Source organism: Phacochoerus africanus, chromosome 2, assembly GCF_016906955.1.
Source record: "Phacochoerus africanus isolate WHEZ1 chromosome 2, ROS_Pafr_v1, whole genome shotgun sequence".
Lineage (NCBI taxonomy): Eukaryota > Metazoa > Chordata > Mammalia > Artiodactyla > Suidae > Phacochoerus > Phacochoerus africanus.
The window spans coordinates 218,708,837-218,730,040 of NC_062545.1; the positions used below are offsets into that span (position 1 = coordinate 218,708,837).

The 21,204-nt window shown below is 39.8% G+C and overlaps 1 protein-coding gene across 3 annotated transcripts in view; it reads right to left on the reverse strand.

Annotated features, from left to right (window-relative positions):
* The window catches only part of PDCD1LG2 (programmed cell death 1 ligand 2), a 67,889-nt gene that overhangs the window by 20,307 nt on the left and 26,378 nt on the right, over window positions 1-21,204 (reverse strand). For all 3 annotated transcript variants that reach the window (XM_047767678.1, XM_047767677.1, XM_047767676.1), the window contains exons 3-4: window positions 17,888-18,193; window positions 5,040-5,306 (exon numbers count right to left, since the gene is read on the reverse strand). In XM_047767678.1, coding sequence (XP_047623634.1) covers window positions 5,040-5,306; window positions 17,888-18,193 — 573 coding nt within the window. The remainder of the gene's footprint in view (window positions 1-5,039; window positions 5,307-17,887; window positions 18,194-21,204) is intronic.

The window sequence follows — 21,204 nt, forward strand, 5'->3', positions numbered from 1 at the left end:
ATGCTAAGTTATATATCTAAGGTCATCACTGCTGAGTAAGTGGCAAAGCCAGGATTGCCAACCTAGGTCTGCCTGACCCAAAGCTCAGGATCCACAGGTATTTGTCACTATCCATCCAATTGTGATGAACATTAAGAAAGAAAAGCATTAACAAGTCTGGTTCATCCACACACTGGATAATCCATATTTAAATTTTTTGAGGTACAATTGACATATACAATTATATCAGTTTCAGGTATACAACATAATGATTAGATATTTATGTAAATTGTGAATGATCACCACAATAAGTCTAGTTAACATCCCTTACCATACAGAACCCATATTAATTACAACCTTCTAGGAAGTACTTATGAAGTACTTGCTGCATGTAGCACATTTAAGTCAAGGAATCCTGGGATCTTCACTTTCCCTACAACAGGAGAGGTCTCGACCTCAGTGCCTTTATGCAAACCTTGGTCCTGTGGAGGTTTCTTCATAGTCCTTCCACACACAGAAGCTCTACTTTTCCTGAAGACTTTCTAACACTGAACAGGACATCAATTTGCTTAGACTGTAAGTATTCGAAATGCAAAGACCTTCTCTAAGTCGTCTCCTAATCCCCTATAAATCCAAGCACCAGATATATGAAAGGTGTCAATAAGGTTTTCTTGGGCTGAATTGACCATCTGTCTATCTAGCCCAACTCACTCAATCTTCCTTGTTATTAGTAACCTTGTGACAGATGACTACTTATCCCTTATATCCGTTCTCCATTTCTTCCCTACTATCAGCTAGGTGTTAGGTAGACACATGGCTTCTCTGAGACTACATTTCTAAGCTTCCCCTGCAGTTAGGTGTGGCCAGCTATGAGAACTAAGTTCAGGCCTAGAGAATGGATCCTTTGAATCTTGACCTTCAAACACTGATGTGTTTCTTTTGAGGGCTGAAACATGAATGTGGCAGTGACTCAGCTTTGACAATTCAATAGGGATAACATCCTAGAGAAAGACAGACAACAGGATGGATTACTAAATGACTTTATAGAATATAGCATCTTACCTGCTCTGAACTACCTTCTATCTCTGAACGTGACATGATTAAGAAATACACTTCTGTCTTGAGTCACTGTATTTTGAGGTCTCTTAGCTTATATCCTAATATATATTCTCCTAAATAGTTTCATAATAATTACATGCTACTTAACAATGATATGATGATGCAGTGGGAAAAATATCGGATTTATCCTTATCTGCAGCCCCATGCACCCACAAGGAAGCCATGCCGTTTGCTAAAAATGCCTTATTTTTCCCCCCTATTTCCATCCTGTCTGAATGCTGAGGACTTTATAAATTTCATTTAATCCTCACAATAATCCTATCAGGTATCTAATTATTTACCTTTTGCATTCTGCAAATGAGAGATTGAGTTTTAGGGTGGCTCAGTCTGTTCATGCTCTCAAAGCTAGTAGGTAGCAGAGAGAAGATTTGAAATTCAAGTCCATCTGACTTCCAAGTCTATGCTCTTGACCACTGCCAAAGAGTCACCACCAAGTCTTCTAGCAGGACTTCTCTTCCAGTCCTACAAGGATCTTATTACAGTAATTTTCTGTATTATAGTCCCATTACATTTCCTAATGAAAATGCAACACTGGCTGAGCAGAAGAAACCTTGCTCCAAAAGGAAATGGTCTTATTGCTCCTTAATTTATTGATTGAAAATTAGCATGTTCAGTCATTTATTCTAAAGCCACTGGAGCACCTCCCACCCCTAGACTCTCACTATTGTATTTGTTTTGTTCATTGACTTCTGGAAAAGCATTTTGTGGGTCACAGAAGTCAGCCATGAGCAAGCAGCTCAACTTATGAGAATGAGTAGAAAGAGGACAGTCATAAGACAACTTAAAAATGCCTTTGAGAAACAGAAGCAAGAGCTCGTGAAAGGATATGTGACTGTGGTTATTCTGTTGCTGGTACTTGTACCACAAACTAGGGAATCATTTAACTGCTCTGATCTGGCTGTCCACATGGACTGGCAGCTGGGATGTTGGGACTGGAGTCATCAAAGACTAAGTCTCCAGGGAGTTCCCGTCGTGGCGCAGTAGTTAACGAATCCGACTAGGAACCATGAGGTTGCGGGTTCGGTCCCTGCCCTTGCTCAGTGGGTTGACGACCCGGCGTTGCCGTGAGCTGTGGTGTAGGTTGCAGACGCGGCTCGGATCCCAAGTTGCTGTGGCTCTGGCGTAAGCCGGTGGCTACAACTCCGATTCAACCCCTGGACTGGGAACCTCCATATGCCGCGGGAGCGGCCCAAGAAATAGCAACAACAACAAAAAAGACAAAAGACAAAAAAAAAAAAAAAAAGACTAAGTCTCCAGACCATTCATATTTGTTGAGCACTCATCATGGGCACTCAGATTTTGCTTGAATCTGGACATAGAGAAGACTTATGTGAATAATTAAAATACATGGAAAGTAAAATAGCAATGAAAGTGGAACGACAGAGTCGCAGGCAAACAAACAGTGCAGGTACTTAGTCTTAGGAAGAGAGATAAGGAAAAGATTCCTTGAACCCTGGGGTTACCTGAGCTGCCCTGGAGAGCTAATGAAGAGGGTGAATAATGATATTTTATGTGGAAGGAACTCCTGAGCAGAGACGTCATGGTGATGGGAGAGCAGGTTTAGAGAGTACAGGGTGAGGAAGAGGATCCATGTCAGGGGATATGATGAATATAAAGATGGGAAGCGTGGGTAAAACTAGGTTGAGAATCTCTAACTGCACAAATATTCCTCCACCTCCCTGCCAATGGCATTCGTGAGCAATAACCTAGGAGCTCCCAAGCTCTGCTGCAGACCCCACAGGTGCCTCCCATGATTTCAGACTATTCCTTCAGCTCTGCTGGCTCCCATTGACAGAAGGCCCAGCTTACTTCATTCTTAACCTCTCACTGTCTCAAGGCTTCCAGAGGAGGGGTCAGTCTGCCCCTCCACTTTTCTACTATGAAGAAAAAAACCACTGATGTAATCAGTGATGCAACAGGTAGATTCAAGTTATTTCCAAATTCATCTTATTCAGGCCTCTGTTTCCCAGGGAAGATTCTTATATAAATGTCATTTTGAAAAACTGTATTTCATCCAAAGTATCAGTCAGTAATTAATTAGGCAGAAAATCCCATATAACAAAGAAGAGTTCACTAAATAATTCTTGGAAAAAAATGAATTTCTCAGGGATTAATATTTAAGCCTCTAAAGCTCTTGTACAAATTTGTTATAACTCAGTTTTTGTTTTTGTTTTTTTTTAATGGCTGTACCCATGGCATATGGAAGTTCCCAGGCCAGGGTTTGAATATGAGCTGCAGCTGCAACTATGTCAAAGCTGCAGCATGGGCAATGACAGATCCTTTAACCCACTGCATTGTACAGGGATTGAACCTATGCCTCCACAGAGACCCAAGCCTCTGCAGTTGGATTCTTAACCCACTGCACTGCAGTAGGACCTTCAGTTGTAACTCAGTTTTTATTAAGTGACCAGTCTGGTGGTCTTAGCTATGATAAAAAGAGAGGTAGAGAATGGTGAAAGGTCAGCTTGCCTAATTCACTATTTTCACTCAAAGTTGACCCTAAAAATGGTGTGTTTCTAATGTCTTCATTTCTATCAAGGTCTTTAGCATCACTTCTCTCTTTTACGTCTTCACTTTATCATAATAATTTAGTTAGAATGAAACTGGGATAACTTTACTGTTGGAATTGGGTAGAGAAGTATGGATAGGTGAGGAAGTGGGGGAATTTGGGGTTTGGAGATAACAGTGGAGCTGGCTGCATCTGAAAACAGTATCAGGAAAGATTTTTTTGATAAAAAAAATTCTAGGAAATTAATGATGAGATGGGTACTGAGTCTCTTCAAACTTCCCAGTCTGGTCTGTGGGTTAGGGCCAGCCCATGATAAAATTTAATTTGCAGTAGAGCAGGTATCTCTGATGCCCCATGGCTGAATGTGGCTAATGATGGATGGTTCTCTGCAGATTCTAACTCACTTTCCCCTGACAGTCTGGCCTCAACAATGTGCTGCTTCTGTGCCAGGGCTCCCCCAGTGCTGAGGGTTGGTTTCTCTCCTCATCACTACCAGTGACCCGCTTGTGGAATTTTTACTTCTCATCCCCAAGAGTTCAGGCTCTTCTGACCTCCACAAGTGTAAGCCAATAAATTTGTTGTTTTAAGCGCATGACGTTTGTAGAACAATAGGAAACTTTTTGCCTCTGGTAATAAAATGACCTGTCTCTTATGAAATGGTTATGATACTGCATGTTAGTGGCTCATACTTAGTAAATGAATGTTCCTGGCAGGTAAAACATTGTCAGACTCCACAAACTGAAATATGCTGGTATATGAGGTTCTAAAGTATGGGATTCAGCATAGCCAGCAAAAGCTCTAAAAGACTTCTTTTTAAGAGGCCAGTTTCCCTGGAAAACCCTATAACCCTTTGGCTAGCAGCAAAGCCTGCAAAGTAATATTCATCCTGCTGATTCAGGACATTGTGTCAAAATCACAGTGAGTAGCCTTTGTGATGGATATTTTCCCTTTCCTCTTTGGCTCCATTCTCTACACTCCAACACTCAGTTCTGAGCTCTGAGAAGTTGATTTTATGATGTGTCAGTGGACTTCTTATTCTCTGACTTTCAACTGGGTTCAGCCAGTGGGACGCACCAGCAGGAGACTGGAGGGTGAGAGGAGAGTGAGGTTGGGGGACCCATTCATCAGCTTCTTCCCTTTGGAGTTGATGCAGGAGCAGCATCCCTGGACTGGAGGCCACAGCTCCTGTCAAGTGCCTTCCCTACAGTTCCCTTCTCCAGGTTCCAATAACCTCTCCAAGAGTAGTAACTGCTCCCCCACTTTTGAAGCCTCAGCTGTCCTGCACTCCCTTTAGCAGTTTCTGTAAATGCTGATCACATCTTCATAAACAGTCCCTTTATTACACCTTCCTCAGATGACTCATTATGAATGTGCCATCCATTTCTAGCCTGAACCCTGCTTAGTAGAGCTAGGAAAGGTGGGCAGTTCTTACCTGGGACAATGATGGCTAAAGTAAATTCCTTCATGTTGGCATTCCAGAACACACAGCTGAAATTTCTACCAGGGTGTGGCTTTAGGCGCAGAACACTAGTGACCTGGTAGAGGCCTTCAGACGTCTTGGTATAGCTGGTGTTGGCAGGAATGCTGATGTTCGGCCAGGACACTTCTGCCAGGGGATAACCTTCACCCTGGCATGTGAGTTCTACCTCATCTGTTCCTGGGACCTTGAGGTTGCGAGTCTTTATTTTCTTGTAGGAAGCTAAACAAAAGAAAAAAATAATAATAAGTCTCTTTTTTCCGATTCCTGTAGATTTCTGTACTCAATGCTGTGAACTGAAGTTTGGCACTTGGCATCAACTTCTACATGGAGTAAAACATGAGCCACTGTAGCTGCCGACCTGCAGCACCCTGAGTGGAGCTCAGGGTGGGGACAAGGAGTGAAGCACTCTGTGCTCTGGGAAAAATGGAAGAATGGGCTTTCAGATAGTTAGATATTTTCAGGAGAAGATTTTATGAGCCCAATTCTTGCATCTCCTTATACCTAGAAAAACACTAAAATCCGTCAATGATGACTAACGTCTGTGAGTAGTAGTAATCTTCATGAGACCAGCAGAAAATTTCTGTAAAATGTGTGCATGGCTGCATCCACCTCCCCCTTCACCTTTATGACTTATATCTGATATTCCCCCTTTCCTCTTTGGGGCAGTATTTTAGAGCGATCCTGGGCTGTAGTTAGTGGGCAAAGCAAAAGATGTCATGGTCACATGTGAGAACAGCCACTCCTAAGGGTGGGCCAATGAGCCCTGAGGGAACTCAGGAAAGCATATCAAAGGAGTGATTCCTGTAAGCCCAGACCTTTTTGTCTTCCCGTAGAAATGGTTTTCTGTAAATCTTCTGTAAATCTGGTTATCTATAAATCTTTTGTTCCTACTACCTCCCCATTGTTGCAAAAACTCATATATCCTAGCTTCCACCCTTGCCTTCTCAGAGTGGCTTCTTGGGGCTCCCTGAGATGCTGTTTCCCAGGCTTAAGTCCTAATTTCACCCCAAATAAAACTTAACTCTCAACTTGCAGGTTATTTTTTTAGTCGACAATGCCATATGAAATAAAATCATCATTTATCAATATTAAGTAATAATGGTTTTAATTTTTAAGTATTTCCTCTGTCCCAGATATCACACTATTTTACATACATCAAAGGATTTAATTCTTACTATACAACAAAATAGCATTGTTGAAATTCCCGATTTTTGCTGGAGGTAAATGAGGCTAGAGAGATCAAGGATTTCAGAGGCACAGGTCTATTAACTTGTGGAGCCAATGTACACACACAATGAAGACTGATTCCAAAACTCAGTGGTGCTTTACACTGCCACATTCTGTGGCTTCCCATATTATTGCAAATTATCTCACAATAGAGGATTGGAGAAAGAGAGAATGGGTAGATAAAGTCACTACATAACCCCCATATCTCATTTTATCTAATACTTTTTCTAACATCTCCAGGAGAATATTTTCTTTCCACTTCCCCCTTTCCTTTGTCCTCTTTGAGATTAGGAGGGAAAAAAAAGATCTACAATCTGTCTGTAAATAGTCAAGAATTGGGTATATTTATTAGTTACCTCCTTCTCCCTTTCCCCTCCCCCTCTTCTCTACTACTACTTCTTCCTCTTCTCCCTCCTCTTCCTCTTCTCATTCTTCTCCTCCTCCTCTTTTTCTCCTCTCTCTCACACACACATACTTCTGTGCAATATGTATTGAATAAATTGATCAAATATGCCTCCCTGTCTTCTAGAAAACTGAGATCTAAAACAGATACAAGTGACATTGGGAGTCACAGGAAGACACAAGGACAAATTGTCCAAATATCTTCAATAATATCTAGAAATAAATGACTATAAACCACATATGTAGATACCAGGGAGTGTGTAAAGTAACCTGTTGATTTTTGGTGAAGAGGGTATGACACTAGCTTTCATTAGGTAGGAAATACTTTTTTAAGAATTTCAATACAATCTTTGAAGTAAAGATGTATATATGGGGAGTTCCCATTGTGGCGCAGTGGTTAACGAATCCGACTAGGAACCATGAGGTTGCGGGTTCGGTCCCTGCCCTTGCTTAGTGGGTTGATGATCCGGCGTTGCCGTGAGCTGTGGTGTAGGTTGCAGACGCGGCTCGGATCCCAAGTTGCTGTGGCTCTGGCATAGGCCCCTGGCTACAGCTCCGATTGGACCCCTAGCCTGGGAACCTCCATATGCCGCGGGAGTGGCCCAAGAAATAGCAACAACAACAAAAAGACAAAAAAAAAAGATGTATATATGGGACAGTTGTAATGAAATTAAATTGTTGGCAAGAGTATTTAAACTGTCACAAACTATGAAAAGTGATTTTCTATTGAATAATAATGGTCATGTAGAAAATAACAAGTATGTATGATTTATTAAGTGTTTTCAGGTGCTGACTTCATGCCCTGTGCTTTACATATTGCAGAGGTGGAAGGAATATTCATGATCCCTCCACAATTTTTGCCCCTTGAGACCCTCTCTTGTGTGTCTGTGTGTTATGAGTTGCTAATTTGATTAGTTATAGTCAAAGGCACTCACTGGGTCATGGTTCACTGGAGAGCAAGGTGACTTCACCTTGAAGCACTGTTTATAAGCTGCCGCCTCCTCTCGAAGATTTGTTGCCATGCCCTTAAGCATACTCAAGGCAGCCTTCTGGGCTGCCTGTCTCAAAAAGCTCTCACATCTTCCCTGATCACAGTGTTCAGCTTGGGCTTGTGACTGGGTGTGTGGGGCATATGTTCTTATCTATGACACTGGATGGATGAGTGACTTTATATGGTCTGATCTGCAAACCTGGACTCTTAGGTTAAAAGGAGGGAGCTAGAAACAAGAGGCCTAGGTCATGTTCTCCAGTGCAAATTACCAGAGGAGCCCTAAAGTTGGGAGAGGGGAAAGGGCGAAATGATGTGCTCATCCAGTTATTAATTTTAAAAGTGGAGTTCATTTCCCACTTGGCTACTGATTCCTCTGTGTGTATTGCTCACTTAGGAACTTGGGGAGGAGCAAGGGGTGAGTAGCTCTAAAACCTGACTCCATCCCCTTAATATACATGATCTCATTAACAGCACACAAGGACCGTATGAGGTAGGCAAAATTCATAAAATCAATTTATTATTTAACTAGTAAGAAATAAGGAAACAGCTGGAATCTGAGTTGGTTGCAGGGACTTGAACTCATGCCCTTCATGGGTACAGCATCCTGAATTCTGCATTGGAATCATTATAAGAGAATGAGTCTGCATAATTGCAAAAGTCTAGGGAAAAAGCAACATACATAGGAAGAGGGATATATTTACTAGGGGGACTTAGGAGTACCCAGAACTAGAAGAAGATGAGAAGAATCAAGTTCTGAAGAGCCTAGTATAGGACTTGAACTGGTTAGACTCACCAGTTTCCTTGGAACCAGTTGTGGTCTACTGCTAGCAATCTAACAATATCTGAAGCATGCATTACGAGTACTCACTTTATCTCATTTATATTATTTTGTCTACACTTACTATCCCTTGGTTTTATGTCCTCATAAATTATTTCATCCTATTATGTTTTAGATTATTTCTGTAAGCTCTGATGTTTTGGAGGGGCATGGAAAAGAATAAATGGATTCATAGGAGTAGTGTGATATGGGGGACGGCTTGGCCTGCTCCTGCAAGGTAGCTCAGGACAAGGAGCTAGTCTTGATTGCTGAGCTGATAGATGATTTCAGAGTTAGAAGTGCCAGGAATCAGGAATTGGGCTGAGGCTCTGATTTGGAATATATAAATGAAGCAGCAGATGGAAGAGATATTCAACTAAAAGAATTGGCAAGAAACAACATGATCAAAAAGGGATTAATTCCCCAAATATATAAATAGCTCATACAGCTCAATATCAAAAAACAACCTAGTCAAAAAGTGGGCAGGAGACCTAAATAGATATTTTTTCCAAAGCAGACATACAGATGGCCAACAAGCACGTGAAAAGATGCTCAACAGTGCTAACTATTAGAGAAATGAAAATTAAAACTACAGTGAGATATCACCTCACTCTAGTCAGAATGGCCATCATCAAAAAGTCTACTAATATCAGATGCTGGAGAGGGTGTAGAGAAAAAGGAACCCGTTTACACTGTTGGTGGAAATGTAAATTGGTGCAGCTACCATGGAAAATAGTATGAGGGTTGCTCAAAAAACTAAAAATAGAGTTGCCATATGATCCAGCAATTTCATTAATTCCTGGGCATATATCCAGAAAAGATGAAAACTCTAATTCAAAAAGATACATGCACCCCAATGTTCATTTACAATAGTCAAGACATGGAAGCAACCTAAATGTCCATTGACAGATGACTGCATGAAGAAGATATGGTATAAATGTATGTGTGTGTGTGTGTGTGTGTGCATATATATATACACATACACACACACACACACCCACACACATACACACACACCACACACATAAACACAATGGAGTATTACTCAGCCAAAAAATAGAATAAAATAATGCCATTTGCAGCAACATGGATGGACCTAGTGATTATCATACCAAGTGAACTAAATCAGGGAAAGACAACAATTATATAATATTGTTTATGTGTGGTATCTAAAACAGTGATCCAAATGAACTTATTTAAAAAACAGAAATAGAAAACAAAAGCATGGTTGCCAAAGGGTAAAGGGGGGGTAGCGATAAACTAGGAATTTGGGATTAACGTATCTATTTTATATATAAAATAAATAAACAGCAAGGTCATACTGTATAGAAGAGGGAACTATATTCAATATCTTCTAATAACTTATAATAAAAAATCTAGAAAAGAATATATATATAAATGAATCATTTTGTTGTATGCCTGAAACCAACACGACATTTTAAATCAACTACACTTCAATTAAAAAAAATAAAGTAAAATAAAAAATTTAAAAAGAATCAGCAAGGTTTGGAGGAGGGATAGGAGCTCACATACTACATTTATACAATATTAAAGACATCTCTACAGCCTCCTTCGTATTCAGGAAGTGGCTGAAAAGACATCATTATCAGCAACACACAATGGGGAAGCTAGACTGAGGGGGTTATTCTTAAGAAATATGAGGAAATTTTGGAATTTTAGAGGTGGAAGTGATCTTAAAATTCCACTAGTCCAACTTAATGCTCAATGAGAAGTATCTTCTCCAGCAAATTTGCTAGATAACTGTCTCAATAAATGTTCAGCATGCATTTGGAGATAATGTGTATTCTCCAGTTGTTGAGTATAAGTTTTATATATGTCAATTAGATCAAGAGGGCTGTGTTGTTCTACTCTTCTATTTCTTTCTTTCTTAGGTTCACACCCATGGCATATGAAAGTTCCCATGCTAGGGGTAGAATCAGAGCTATAGCTGCTGGCCTATGCCACAGACACAGCAATGCAGGATCCAAGCTGCACCTAAGACCTACACCACAGCTCTTGGTAATGCCTCATCCTTAACTTACTGAGCGAGGCCAGGGATTGAACCTGAATCCTCATGAATACTAGTTGGAATCATAACCAACTGAGCCACAATGGAAACTCCCTCTACTCTTCTATATCTTTTGTGTGTGCTTTACCAGTTATAATAGAGAGAAGTTGAAACCTCCAAATATGATTAAGGATTTGTTTATTTCTCCTCTAGGTCTGTCAGTTTTTGTTTTAGATATTTTGAAGCTATGTGGTTAGGTGCATACATATTTAGGATTGTTATACCCCCTCCTATTGGACTGATTTTTTTCTATCATTATGGCATGTCCCTTTATATCTTTAATATTAGTTTTTCCTGATGTTTTTTTTTTGTCTTTTTAGGGCCCACCCTCAGCATATGGAGGTTCCCAGGCTAGGAGTCTAAATGGAGCTACATCTGTTGGCCTACACCACAGCCACAGCACCAGATTCGAGCCACATATCTGACCTACACCACAGCTCATGGCAATACCAGATCCTCAACCCACTGAGTGAGGCTAGGGATCAAACGCGCAACCTCATGGTTCCTAGTCAGATTCTTTTCTGCTGTGCCATGACAGGAATTCCTTTTTTTCCTGATATTAATAAACTTCTATATTATTAACTTTGGTTAAACATCTATGAATGGAACTGCCTACTTCCAGGAGTGGTCATGGCCAGGCTTAGACAATAAGAAAGTTAAACCTTCATTGGGAATATCATTCTTATGCTATGCCAAGTCAATTTTGCTTCATGGTAGTTTGAACCCATTGGTACCTATTTGTCTGGTTTAGCAAATAACACATGGTAAGCATAGTAGTTAAGAACATGGGCTTCAGAGTCTGAAAGGTTTAACTAGGCTTAAACCAAGTGCTTGTTACATGACCTGTCAAGCCTCATGTTTCTCATCTGTAAAATGGGTATGACAAAATGTCATTAACAGGAGTGTTAGGATGATTAAATGAATTAGGCACCTAGGACCTAGTAAATACTCAGTTTAATACTGGCTATTATTATTATCTCTTCCATACAACAAGGCAACCCTTTAGGTATTTTTGTTTTTTGTCTTTTTAGGGCCACACCCATGGCATACGAAGGTTCCCAGGCTAGTGGTTGAATTGGAGCTGTAGCCGCTGGCCTAGACCACAGCCACAGCAATGCCAGATATGAACTGTGTCTGCAATCTACACCATAGCTCACGGCAATGCCAGATCCTTAACCCACTGAGCGAGGCCAGGGATGGAACTTGTGTTCTCATGTATCCTAGTCAGATTCGTTTCTGCTGAGCCATGACGGGAACTCCCCCCTTTAGGTATTTGAAGATAACTGGCAAGATCCCATAGAGTCTTTTTAACTTTAGGTGAAACAGGCCTACTTCCCTCAAACATATCTCACAGGACACAGTTTTCAGTCCCAATTCCAGATAGAGGTATTTGGATTCACTGTAATTTGCCAATGTAACATGACTTATTTTCTAGATATTATCTAAGCAGCACAGAGTATAGTGTAACTAATTATTTCCTATGTGCTGAGCACACTTTAGCCCCAACTTAAGGGTTTTTGTTTTGTTCTGCATTTTATTGAACTCATTTTATTTTGTCATTTTTATATTGTTTTAAATTTTTATTGAAATACAGTTAATTTACAATGTTGTGTTAGTTTCAAGTATAAAGTGATTCAGTTTTATATAGAGACATATATATATATTCTCTTTTAGTTATTTTTCATTATAGATTATTTTGAGATATTGAGTATTATTCCCTGTGCTATTCAGTAGGTCCTTGTTGGTTATTTATTTTATATACATTAGTGTATATATTTTAATCCCAAATACCTAATTTATCACTCCTCCCCTACCCCTTTGATAACCATAATAAATGCTGGAGAGGGTGTAGACAAAAAGGAACCTCCTACACTGTTGGTGGGAATGTAAATCGGCACAATGCCTATGGAGAAGAGTATGAAAATTAAACATAGAACAACCATATTATCCAGCAATCCCAGTCTTGGGCATATATCTGGAGGAAACCATAATTCAAAAAGATACATGCACCTGAATGTTCATAGCAGCACTATTTACAATATCTAAGATATGGAAGTCACCTAAATGTCCATAAATAAAGGAGATATAGTGTATGTACATACATTTGCAGCAATATGAATGCACCTAGAGATTGTCATACTAAATGAAGTAAGCCAGAGAAAGACAAGTATCACAGGATATTGCTGACATGTTGAATCTTAAAAAAATTATATAAATGAACTTACAAAACAGAAATATACTCCCCATATAGGGTTTTAAAGCATACTAAGGTCATAAGATCAATTTTGTTGGATGACTTACTGCCCAGCTCGGTTGACTATAACAGACCCCTTTGCACTTGGAGATGGTCTCTAGGGTGACCCAAGACCATCAATCACCCTTTGTTGGCTCCGAGACAACAACTACTAGTTGTTCAGCTGTTATAAATGCAGTCAACTATATTTTTATCCATCTCACATTTTAGCACTTTACACACGAGGAGTGTGATCTGTGGCGCCTGGGCCTATTTGTCCTCAGATTCATCCCTCAGTTTTTCTTCTCTGCTCTGTAACTGCAGGAAGGCCACTCCTATAGGCTGTGTATCCCAGGCTCTTGACAGGCAACAGCAGGCATTGTGGAAAGAATGGAGGGTGAGTGGGAAGGAGGAGTAAGGATATTTCTCCTCCACGTTCTCCACTATAATGGCCTCTCTAGCAGTGGCCACATCTCTTCTCTGTCCCAAGCTACCACTAAACAGGAAAACTGAGGTCTGTCAAATTATCCTGGACCTTGGGCTCCATTAACCCTGTCTTTCCCTTTTCCCTCCAGCTCAGCAGTGGTAGCAACTCCTTGCTTTTGCTAATTGCTGGTTTGCTCTACCTGTTTGGCTTCTCAGTCTGTTCTCTCAAAAGATTTATTATTTTCCGATTTAAATTTCCACTGGTTTACATTCTTTCTGTTACCTTGGTTGTTTCTGACTATATGATTCATATATTACTGGCAACTATAGTATTTCTCAAAGATAAGCTTTATTATCTTTGCTATATATTACTATATTATTTTTTACTACTGTACATAGCATTATCTGCTTTATCATCATCATGATCATAACTAAGGTAAAAACTATAGTTATACATGCTTTAGAGAATCCTGTCAAGTGTCTGATAATCACTGCAATAAATCTTTTAGGATTGCTCTCATTTGGTGTGCTAAATGGGCCTGGAGAGGAATATCAGGTTGAACAGTTTGTCATTTCCTGGAATTTTCCTCCTTCAAAATTCCGGATATTGTTTTCTTAACTTCAGCTTTGCTTATTCCCTTCTGTTTCCCTAAGAGAGAAAAGACACTGAGAGAACAGATTTAGCTTCATCACTAAGTTCTTCTAGCAAAAGCTTTTTCTGGGCCTAGAGGCTAAATGTACAGACATCTTTTCACTACTGCATTGCTTCTCTTGAGAAGTTTCCTTCCTAAGTCCTAGGCTGTTTGTTTTCTCCTTCTTAGGGGAAGGCCATTTCTCTTGTGAGAAAAAACCGGAAACCATGCTATCTCCTTCCTCCACTTGTTGAAGTCATTTATCTTGGGCCTTTTTGTAAAAGTACTTCTGTAAGCCTGAGCCCATTCCAGGTGTGGGCTCTCTCCCATGCCCACCCTCATGGTCTGTCCAGGCTGGTCTGGTCCTTCTGTTCTTAGCACTTCTATGTGTCTGTCTGGGATCCTTGCACAGGCCAGTTCTCAACATGTGGGCCCAGCCTGTGGGCCTCTCAGAGATGCTGTGCTCTTTTCTTCAGCTACGTTCCTTGGCCTTTCTCAGACAGATTCCTAATAGTCTTAGAGTTGCAGCCTGGCTTTTCAAAAACTGCAGCTTTTTGTTACTGTATCTTTAGACTCTCTAGCCATGTTACCTAGTATTTTTTTCCCTATCCTTATGAAATCAGTTCTCTTTTCACTGTATTTAATGTGAATTTTTGCCCAGACATCAAAGAAAATGCTATAAACCTATTTTCAAGGTGTATGCCATATATCAGGCATTTTTAAGGACAAAAGCACATCCTTCCTCTAGTCTTGTTCTATTTAAGCAAACCATAACCCAGATCTCCCCAGCTTCCTTCAGAGACCCTTGATCAGGGTAGAATATGCTTAGGTTCTGGTCTTCAACTTTTTTTTTTGCTTGCATTCCTCCTAAAAGAGCTATGATATAATGTGCTCCTTCTCACATATTTATTATGTTCATTCTTAGAATATTTAAAAAGTTTCTGTACTGGAAATTTATATGATGGTTAGCATTTTATAAACATTTATATTTTTAGTAAGGCAATTATTTCACTCTTTTACTAATGCATCCAATGTCAACTAGATATAAAAGAAGGTATTTTCATACACACCACTATCCACTAAAAAATACATAAAAAATTCTCCTCTAATGGTCAAAGCTTTAAAATATTTATTTTTATTCCTCAAATCTTAGTTCCCATTCCACTTCTATGGAATTTTAACCTTATGCAACATGTTCGAAAGCTCTTTTAGTGATTATCTTTTGTTTCTTTGCAGCAACAAAATGGGTATAGCTATTGAAATTAATTTTTTTTCTTCATGAACATGAGGCTTTAAGTGTTCAAAGTTTACTTCTGCATTGAAATCTAATGTCCATTATTATCAGGACATGTATCATAAAAATATAATATTATTGATAATTATTAAATACAAAATTAAGGTTTACTGGAAATGTATCTCTTAATGGGATGGATAGGACTATATTTTTCAATTTGTTCATGAATATAAGAATGCATTTGACTTATGGATGGAATGAGACAAGGTTCAGCATCAATTCTATTTTTCATTTTTTGTAGCTATAAGGGCTAAGGAATCTTGCTCATATGAATAAGTAGTTCAGAAGGGAAGCAATTGTGTTATAGTAATGTAATTTTATTCTTTTTTTTTTTTTTTGTCTTTTTGCCATTTCTTGGGCCGCTCCTGCAGCATATGGAGGTTCCCAGGCTAGGAGTCTAATCGGAGCTGTAGCTGCCAGCCTACGCCAGAGCCACAGCAACGTGGGATCCGAGCCGCATCTGCAGCCTACACCACAGCTCACAGCAACACCGGATCGTTAACCCACTGAGCAAGGGCAGGGATCGAACCTGTAACCTCATGGTTCCTAATCGGTTTCGTTAACCACTGTGCCACGACGGGAACTCCAATGTAATTTCATTCTTTGAAATTCTCATGATCTCTACGACAAAAAATTATTTCATTTTTTAAATTATTAGCTGTTAACTCTATTAGGGCCTCCTTCAGTTGTGTTGAAAACAGAGATTTGATACCACCTGATTTTCAAAAGGACTTGTTAGTCATTACGATTTGATGAGATATCAATCGTTCCAATCATTCTTGTTTAGCACCATGGAGATTTTTATACCCAGGGGCAGTGCACTGTACTCATGATGGTGATAGATAGGCATTTTATGAAGTGGGTAAAGCAATAATAAAAGAGGAAGTGTTTTAGGGGAACCCCAAGAGACTTGCTTGGAAGAAACATTCTCAGGCACACTCAATTTAGGGAAATTGTATTTGAGGAAGATGAAGATCTAGAAACTCATTTCCTAAAAGTGCACATGCTTACGCATCCCATATAAAATCTTTATAATCCCATACACTCCAATTGAAAGATGATTTAGGGTTTAAGGAAAAAATGAGTGAATAAATAATTAAACAAAAAGTTTGAGGAATAAGTTGCTTCCACACCTAAGCCATCCCTGGTCTAGGTGAGGAAGCAGGTAGAGTGCCTTCTCAGGGATGAGGAGCAGCCCTCAGGCAGAAAGAGAATGAGTGGGACTGGCTCCAAATTGCCCAAAGACCCTGGGTGCATTACAGCATACACATAGAGATCAACAAACATAGGGCAGTGATTTAGGGGTGCAGATAATCAAGTACACTAGGGGATCATGAAAATATAGAGCTCTCTCTCGCTGCTGTTAACTGAACTCAGACAATGTCCGGGAGCTCCTCCTAGTTAATGCCTGGATGTAGGAAATGCAGTAAAGACAGAAGGCAGTCATACCCAGGCTAAGAGCTTTCCTGAGGAGTTACTATTATTTCAGGTATGAGAGGGCACTGTCATTGCAGCAACTAAGGGTTTTGAACCAAATTTCTGGATAGTCATCACATGCTAGGTACCATGCTCAGTTCTTGATGTTCATTATCTCTTTTAATTTTTACAATAATCCTATGTGGTAGATGCTACTATTGTTATCCTTTTACAAATAAGAAAAAATGTGAGATTATGAAATAACCTGCCCCAAGTCACAGGTGAAAACAACATTCACCTTCATGTCTAATTATTCTAGTTTGTCCTTCTTTATGCCAGATCATAAAGTCACACCACTGCTGTCAAAGTCGATGACAGAACAGATCCTCTGAGGTCTAGTGGGTGAAATGGACAGAGACAAACTGGCATAAACAGCCAATGAAGGCTGAAAAACACAAACCAATGAACATAACCAATCTACTCTTCTATAGTTATTATATGTCTTCCCCAAAATGACCAGAACAGACAAGAACTTGAAGATTCTCTTCAGATTTACCTTATTAACCAATAATCATGTTGTGGTGGAGAGCCCTCAACCTAGAGGAATGGGGACATTTATTGATTTAACTGGTACCCTCAGGGCACCCATTTCATTTCTCTGGACTTCAGCTATTTCATGTGCAATCCATGTGGCTTGGACTAGAGTAGTGTTTTCAAAACTTTTTAGACTATGGCCCAGAATGAGAAAAATTTTTTACACCACAAGTCAAGACACACATGCACACACACACACCTACCTCTGAAATAATTTGGGTTTCACCAATACTCAGCCCTTCCATGTGATGCCCTGATATATTCTATTCTATTCATTCAGTTCGTTCATTTTATTGGTTTAAAAAAAAAAAAAAAACCCACCCGGTTGCTACTCACTAAATTGATTTTTTAATGTGTTAATGGGTGGCAAACCCTGGTTTGAAAAACTCTGGACTCCTAAAGAGTAGTTTAATAACCACGTGAGTGTTCCTGTGAATTAGGCAAAGTTTATCTCTGGTAGACCTGTAGACCAGTTTTATTCCTTCTACTCCTATTTACCCTCATCTCTGCTGTTTTATACTCAGATGTCAGAAAATATTTCTGAGCAGGGACTTTTGTTTCCTCTGAGATAGCTTTGTCTCTTTAGAGCCATCCTCTCAGTTTGTCTTGGGCTAGCTTTAGAGGGCTTGTTATTCATAGCTAATGCAGGTCCTGTGTTGGAGAAATGCCTCCATCAGTTCTGGTCCCTGAAACGACTCACCTTTGACTTTCAGAGTCAGGTACTTGTAGTCCCAGGCGGTCCCATAGATGATGAAGCAGCGATACTGCCCTGCATCCCTCACGTGGACCTGGGGGATGTGGAACAAGGCCTTCCCCAGGGGCAGCTGCTCCTCCAGCAAAGTGACTTTTTCACTGAGCAAGATTGTATTATTTTCCACCTTTTGCAAATTGGCTTTTAAGTCTCTGAGTTCCACGTGACCTCCCGTGTCAAAATCACACTCCAAAGTCACATTGCTGCCGTGGTCTACCATGTAGGTTTCCTTTGGGACCGTCACTGTGAATAAAGCTGAACAGAAAACAAGACATTTTCAGGGAGTTCCTGTTGTGGCTCAGCAGATTAAGAACTTAACTAGTATCCATAAAGATGTGGGTTCAATCCCTGGCCTTGATCAGTGGGTTAAGGATCTGGTGTTGCCATAAACTGTGGTGTAGGTTGCAGACATGGCTCGTATCTGGTGTTGCTGTGGCTGTAGCTTAGGCTGCCAGCTGCAGCTCCAGTTTGACCCCTAGCCAGGAACTTCCATATGCAGCGGGTGTGGCCCTAAAAAAAAAAAAAGAAAAATAAGACATTCTCCCACTGTCTGCCTTCACATTTCACTTTTGTTCAGAGTGGGAGCTGAGGATAACCATCCCACCCATTTGCCAGGAGATACCTGTCATTATCTGGGTATTTGCAAGGTTCCTCTCTCTCCTTTGCCCTATTTGTTCTGGGCAAGAGTGGGATTGTGGGTCCACTGTTCTGAGGTGGTTCTCTCCTCTCAACACTCCTCACCTGTGCAGCTGACTGCCCTACTGACACCTGTCATTCAGGCTCATTTTCTTCATATGGATCAAATTATACCATTCCCTGCTAAATTCTACCTCCTCTCACCAATAATAGTTATAATAACTATCATCTGTTGAGTTCTTAGTAGGCATTAGGCTTTTGCTTACACGTAATCTGTTTTAGTCTCCCCAAGAAGCCAGTGAGGTAAAGCTGTCTTCTTTTTAGAAAATGAACCTGGCACACAGAAAAGTTAAGCAACTTGCCTATGATTGCACAGCCAGGATCAGAACCAGGTATTGCCAAGTCCAAGTATTCTTAACCACCATTTTACACAAGCCCCCTGTAGAAGCATCTTTTCTATCAACGAGGGGAAAGAATGGAATTAATACTTAGTGTATACCTACTATGTGCCGGCCACTGTGCTAGGCTCTTTGTAATTATATCGCTTAATACTCAGAATATGACCATAGAATATGTATAATCATTAATGTTTTATAGTTGAGGAAACTGGGTCAAAGAGGTTTTGCCCCAGGACATGCAGTCATTAAAGTTAAATTTTAGAGCCAGTTAGATGTTTGACCAAAATCTGTAGTTTTTAAAATAGTATTTCTCAAAATGTGAGGCACATACCTCTAGAAGTATGCAGAAATGATTTTAGACACGGCAGAATCAAGGCCTAAAAGGAGTTGGATTATTTGAGGAGGAATTTATTTCCTCTTCAATTCTATTTCAACTCGTCAAATTACATAGAGTTTGCAACTAGACTATCACACCTCTGACAATGATGATTTTTCCTTTTAACCAAAGAGGAAGCTCTCAGAGTAGATGTTAATACCTGGGTAGAATGTAACAGCACCACTTTACTTTCACAGCATTTATTTTTGCTCATATCCTATGTTTACAAATACCAGTGATACTGATTCTCTGTTTTCCACAGGGGTATACTGTTTTGTTAAAAGAAATAAAAGCTTGGTTGATTTAAATAATTCTATATATAAAAAAAACAATAGCACAGTGAATAGTCAAACATGGCAAAACTAATGAAAGTAGTTTATGCATGAATAAACTGTGAGAAATTGTACAAAATTTTGCTCCTTCCATCATTAATGAATGGATACTCATTCAGACTGAGTGAGCAAGATCTTGAAGGAGCTTCTAAAATGTGACAGATGAGATCAAATTATGTTAGAGCTTGCTTCATTAATCCATTCACTTAATCAGTCAAAATATCCATTTCATAAATATTCGGGGATGACTTCTAAGGATATGCTATTCGAGGAGTTGTTTCCATATAAAATGTGCTTGGGAAAGAGCTTGGGATTTAGTGACAGATAAACCTGGATTCAAATGCGGATTGTATTAGGAGTATGAGCCCTTGGGTCTTGATCATGACATTTAACCTCTGTGAGAGTCAGGCTCTTTCTCTGCACAGGTACAAGGTTAACATCTACCTCTCAGGATGGTGGTGAAAACTAGAAAAAATGCTACTGTGAAGTGCCTTATTTTGGCAAGCAGTAGGTGGTCCGCAAGCACTGGTTCCTTTCTTTTGTACTGTTTTAATTCTTGAGAAAGTGGCATTCTGACCACCCTAGACAACAGATTTCACAGTATAAGTAGTTTGGGGGTTTTCATTTGCTTAAATGATTCACATCGCAATTCTCTTCTGACAATAGTTTTTCTTCTTATCATCCTGTAGGACTTTTCAAGACTTTGAAAGAAGTGACCAGGTTGACTTTGTTTTCGAACCTCCAGTGCCTAGCACATACTAAATTCCATTTAAGTGTTTAAGATATAAATCACAGAAAGGGGGAGAGGGAGAGAACAAAACGGATGAGCCTACCCATTTTCACTTCCAGTTTCCTCTCATCAAACTGTAACATGCCCCAAAGTGCATAAATTGGCATTCCTAAGCACCATATGGCACATTTGATAATGTAATGCAAACATTTTAGGTTTATCAAAAATGACTGATGAGTTTCTATCTTGCCTCCAAACCCTGATTTAACCACAACTAAAACATTAATGTACCTTTCTAACAGAGATCTATGGTAAAGAAAGGCGTTCACATCTGACCAGTCTTCTTTTGTGCAGGATGGGTGTGGGGGCAGGGCTATAATGTGAGTGCTTCTGTGTAAAGCAATGCTAACCATACCCGCATTTGCTTGGCTAGGTTGAGAAGACTCTGGGATGATACATGTGAAAAAACGTGTCGTGCTTCTGAATTTCCCACATGATTCCCTTTTGTGGAATCCACTGAACACTTGTAATAACTCTTATACCAAGTTTCTGTAATAGAATGCTCTTAAAGGTATATTCCTTTATAACAGGAATCATCTCCAAATACTTGAGTTATTAAGTTACCTTATAACTAAGACAGAGCTGCCATATACCAAATCCAACCTTCCCTGGAGGGTAATATTTATTCATTCATTAAATACATATTAACCATCTGCTATGTGCCAGGTTCAGGAATTTGCACTGCTTCTACTCTCTGCATACTACTTCCTTCAATTATTCTATTACACATGACA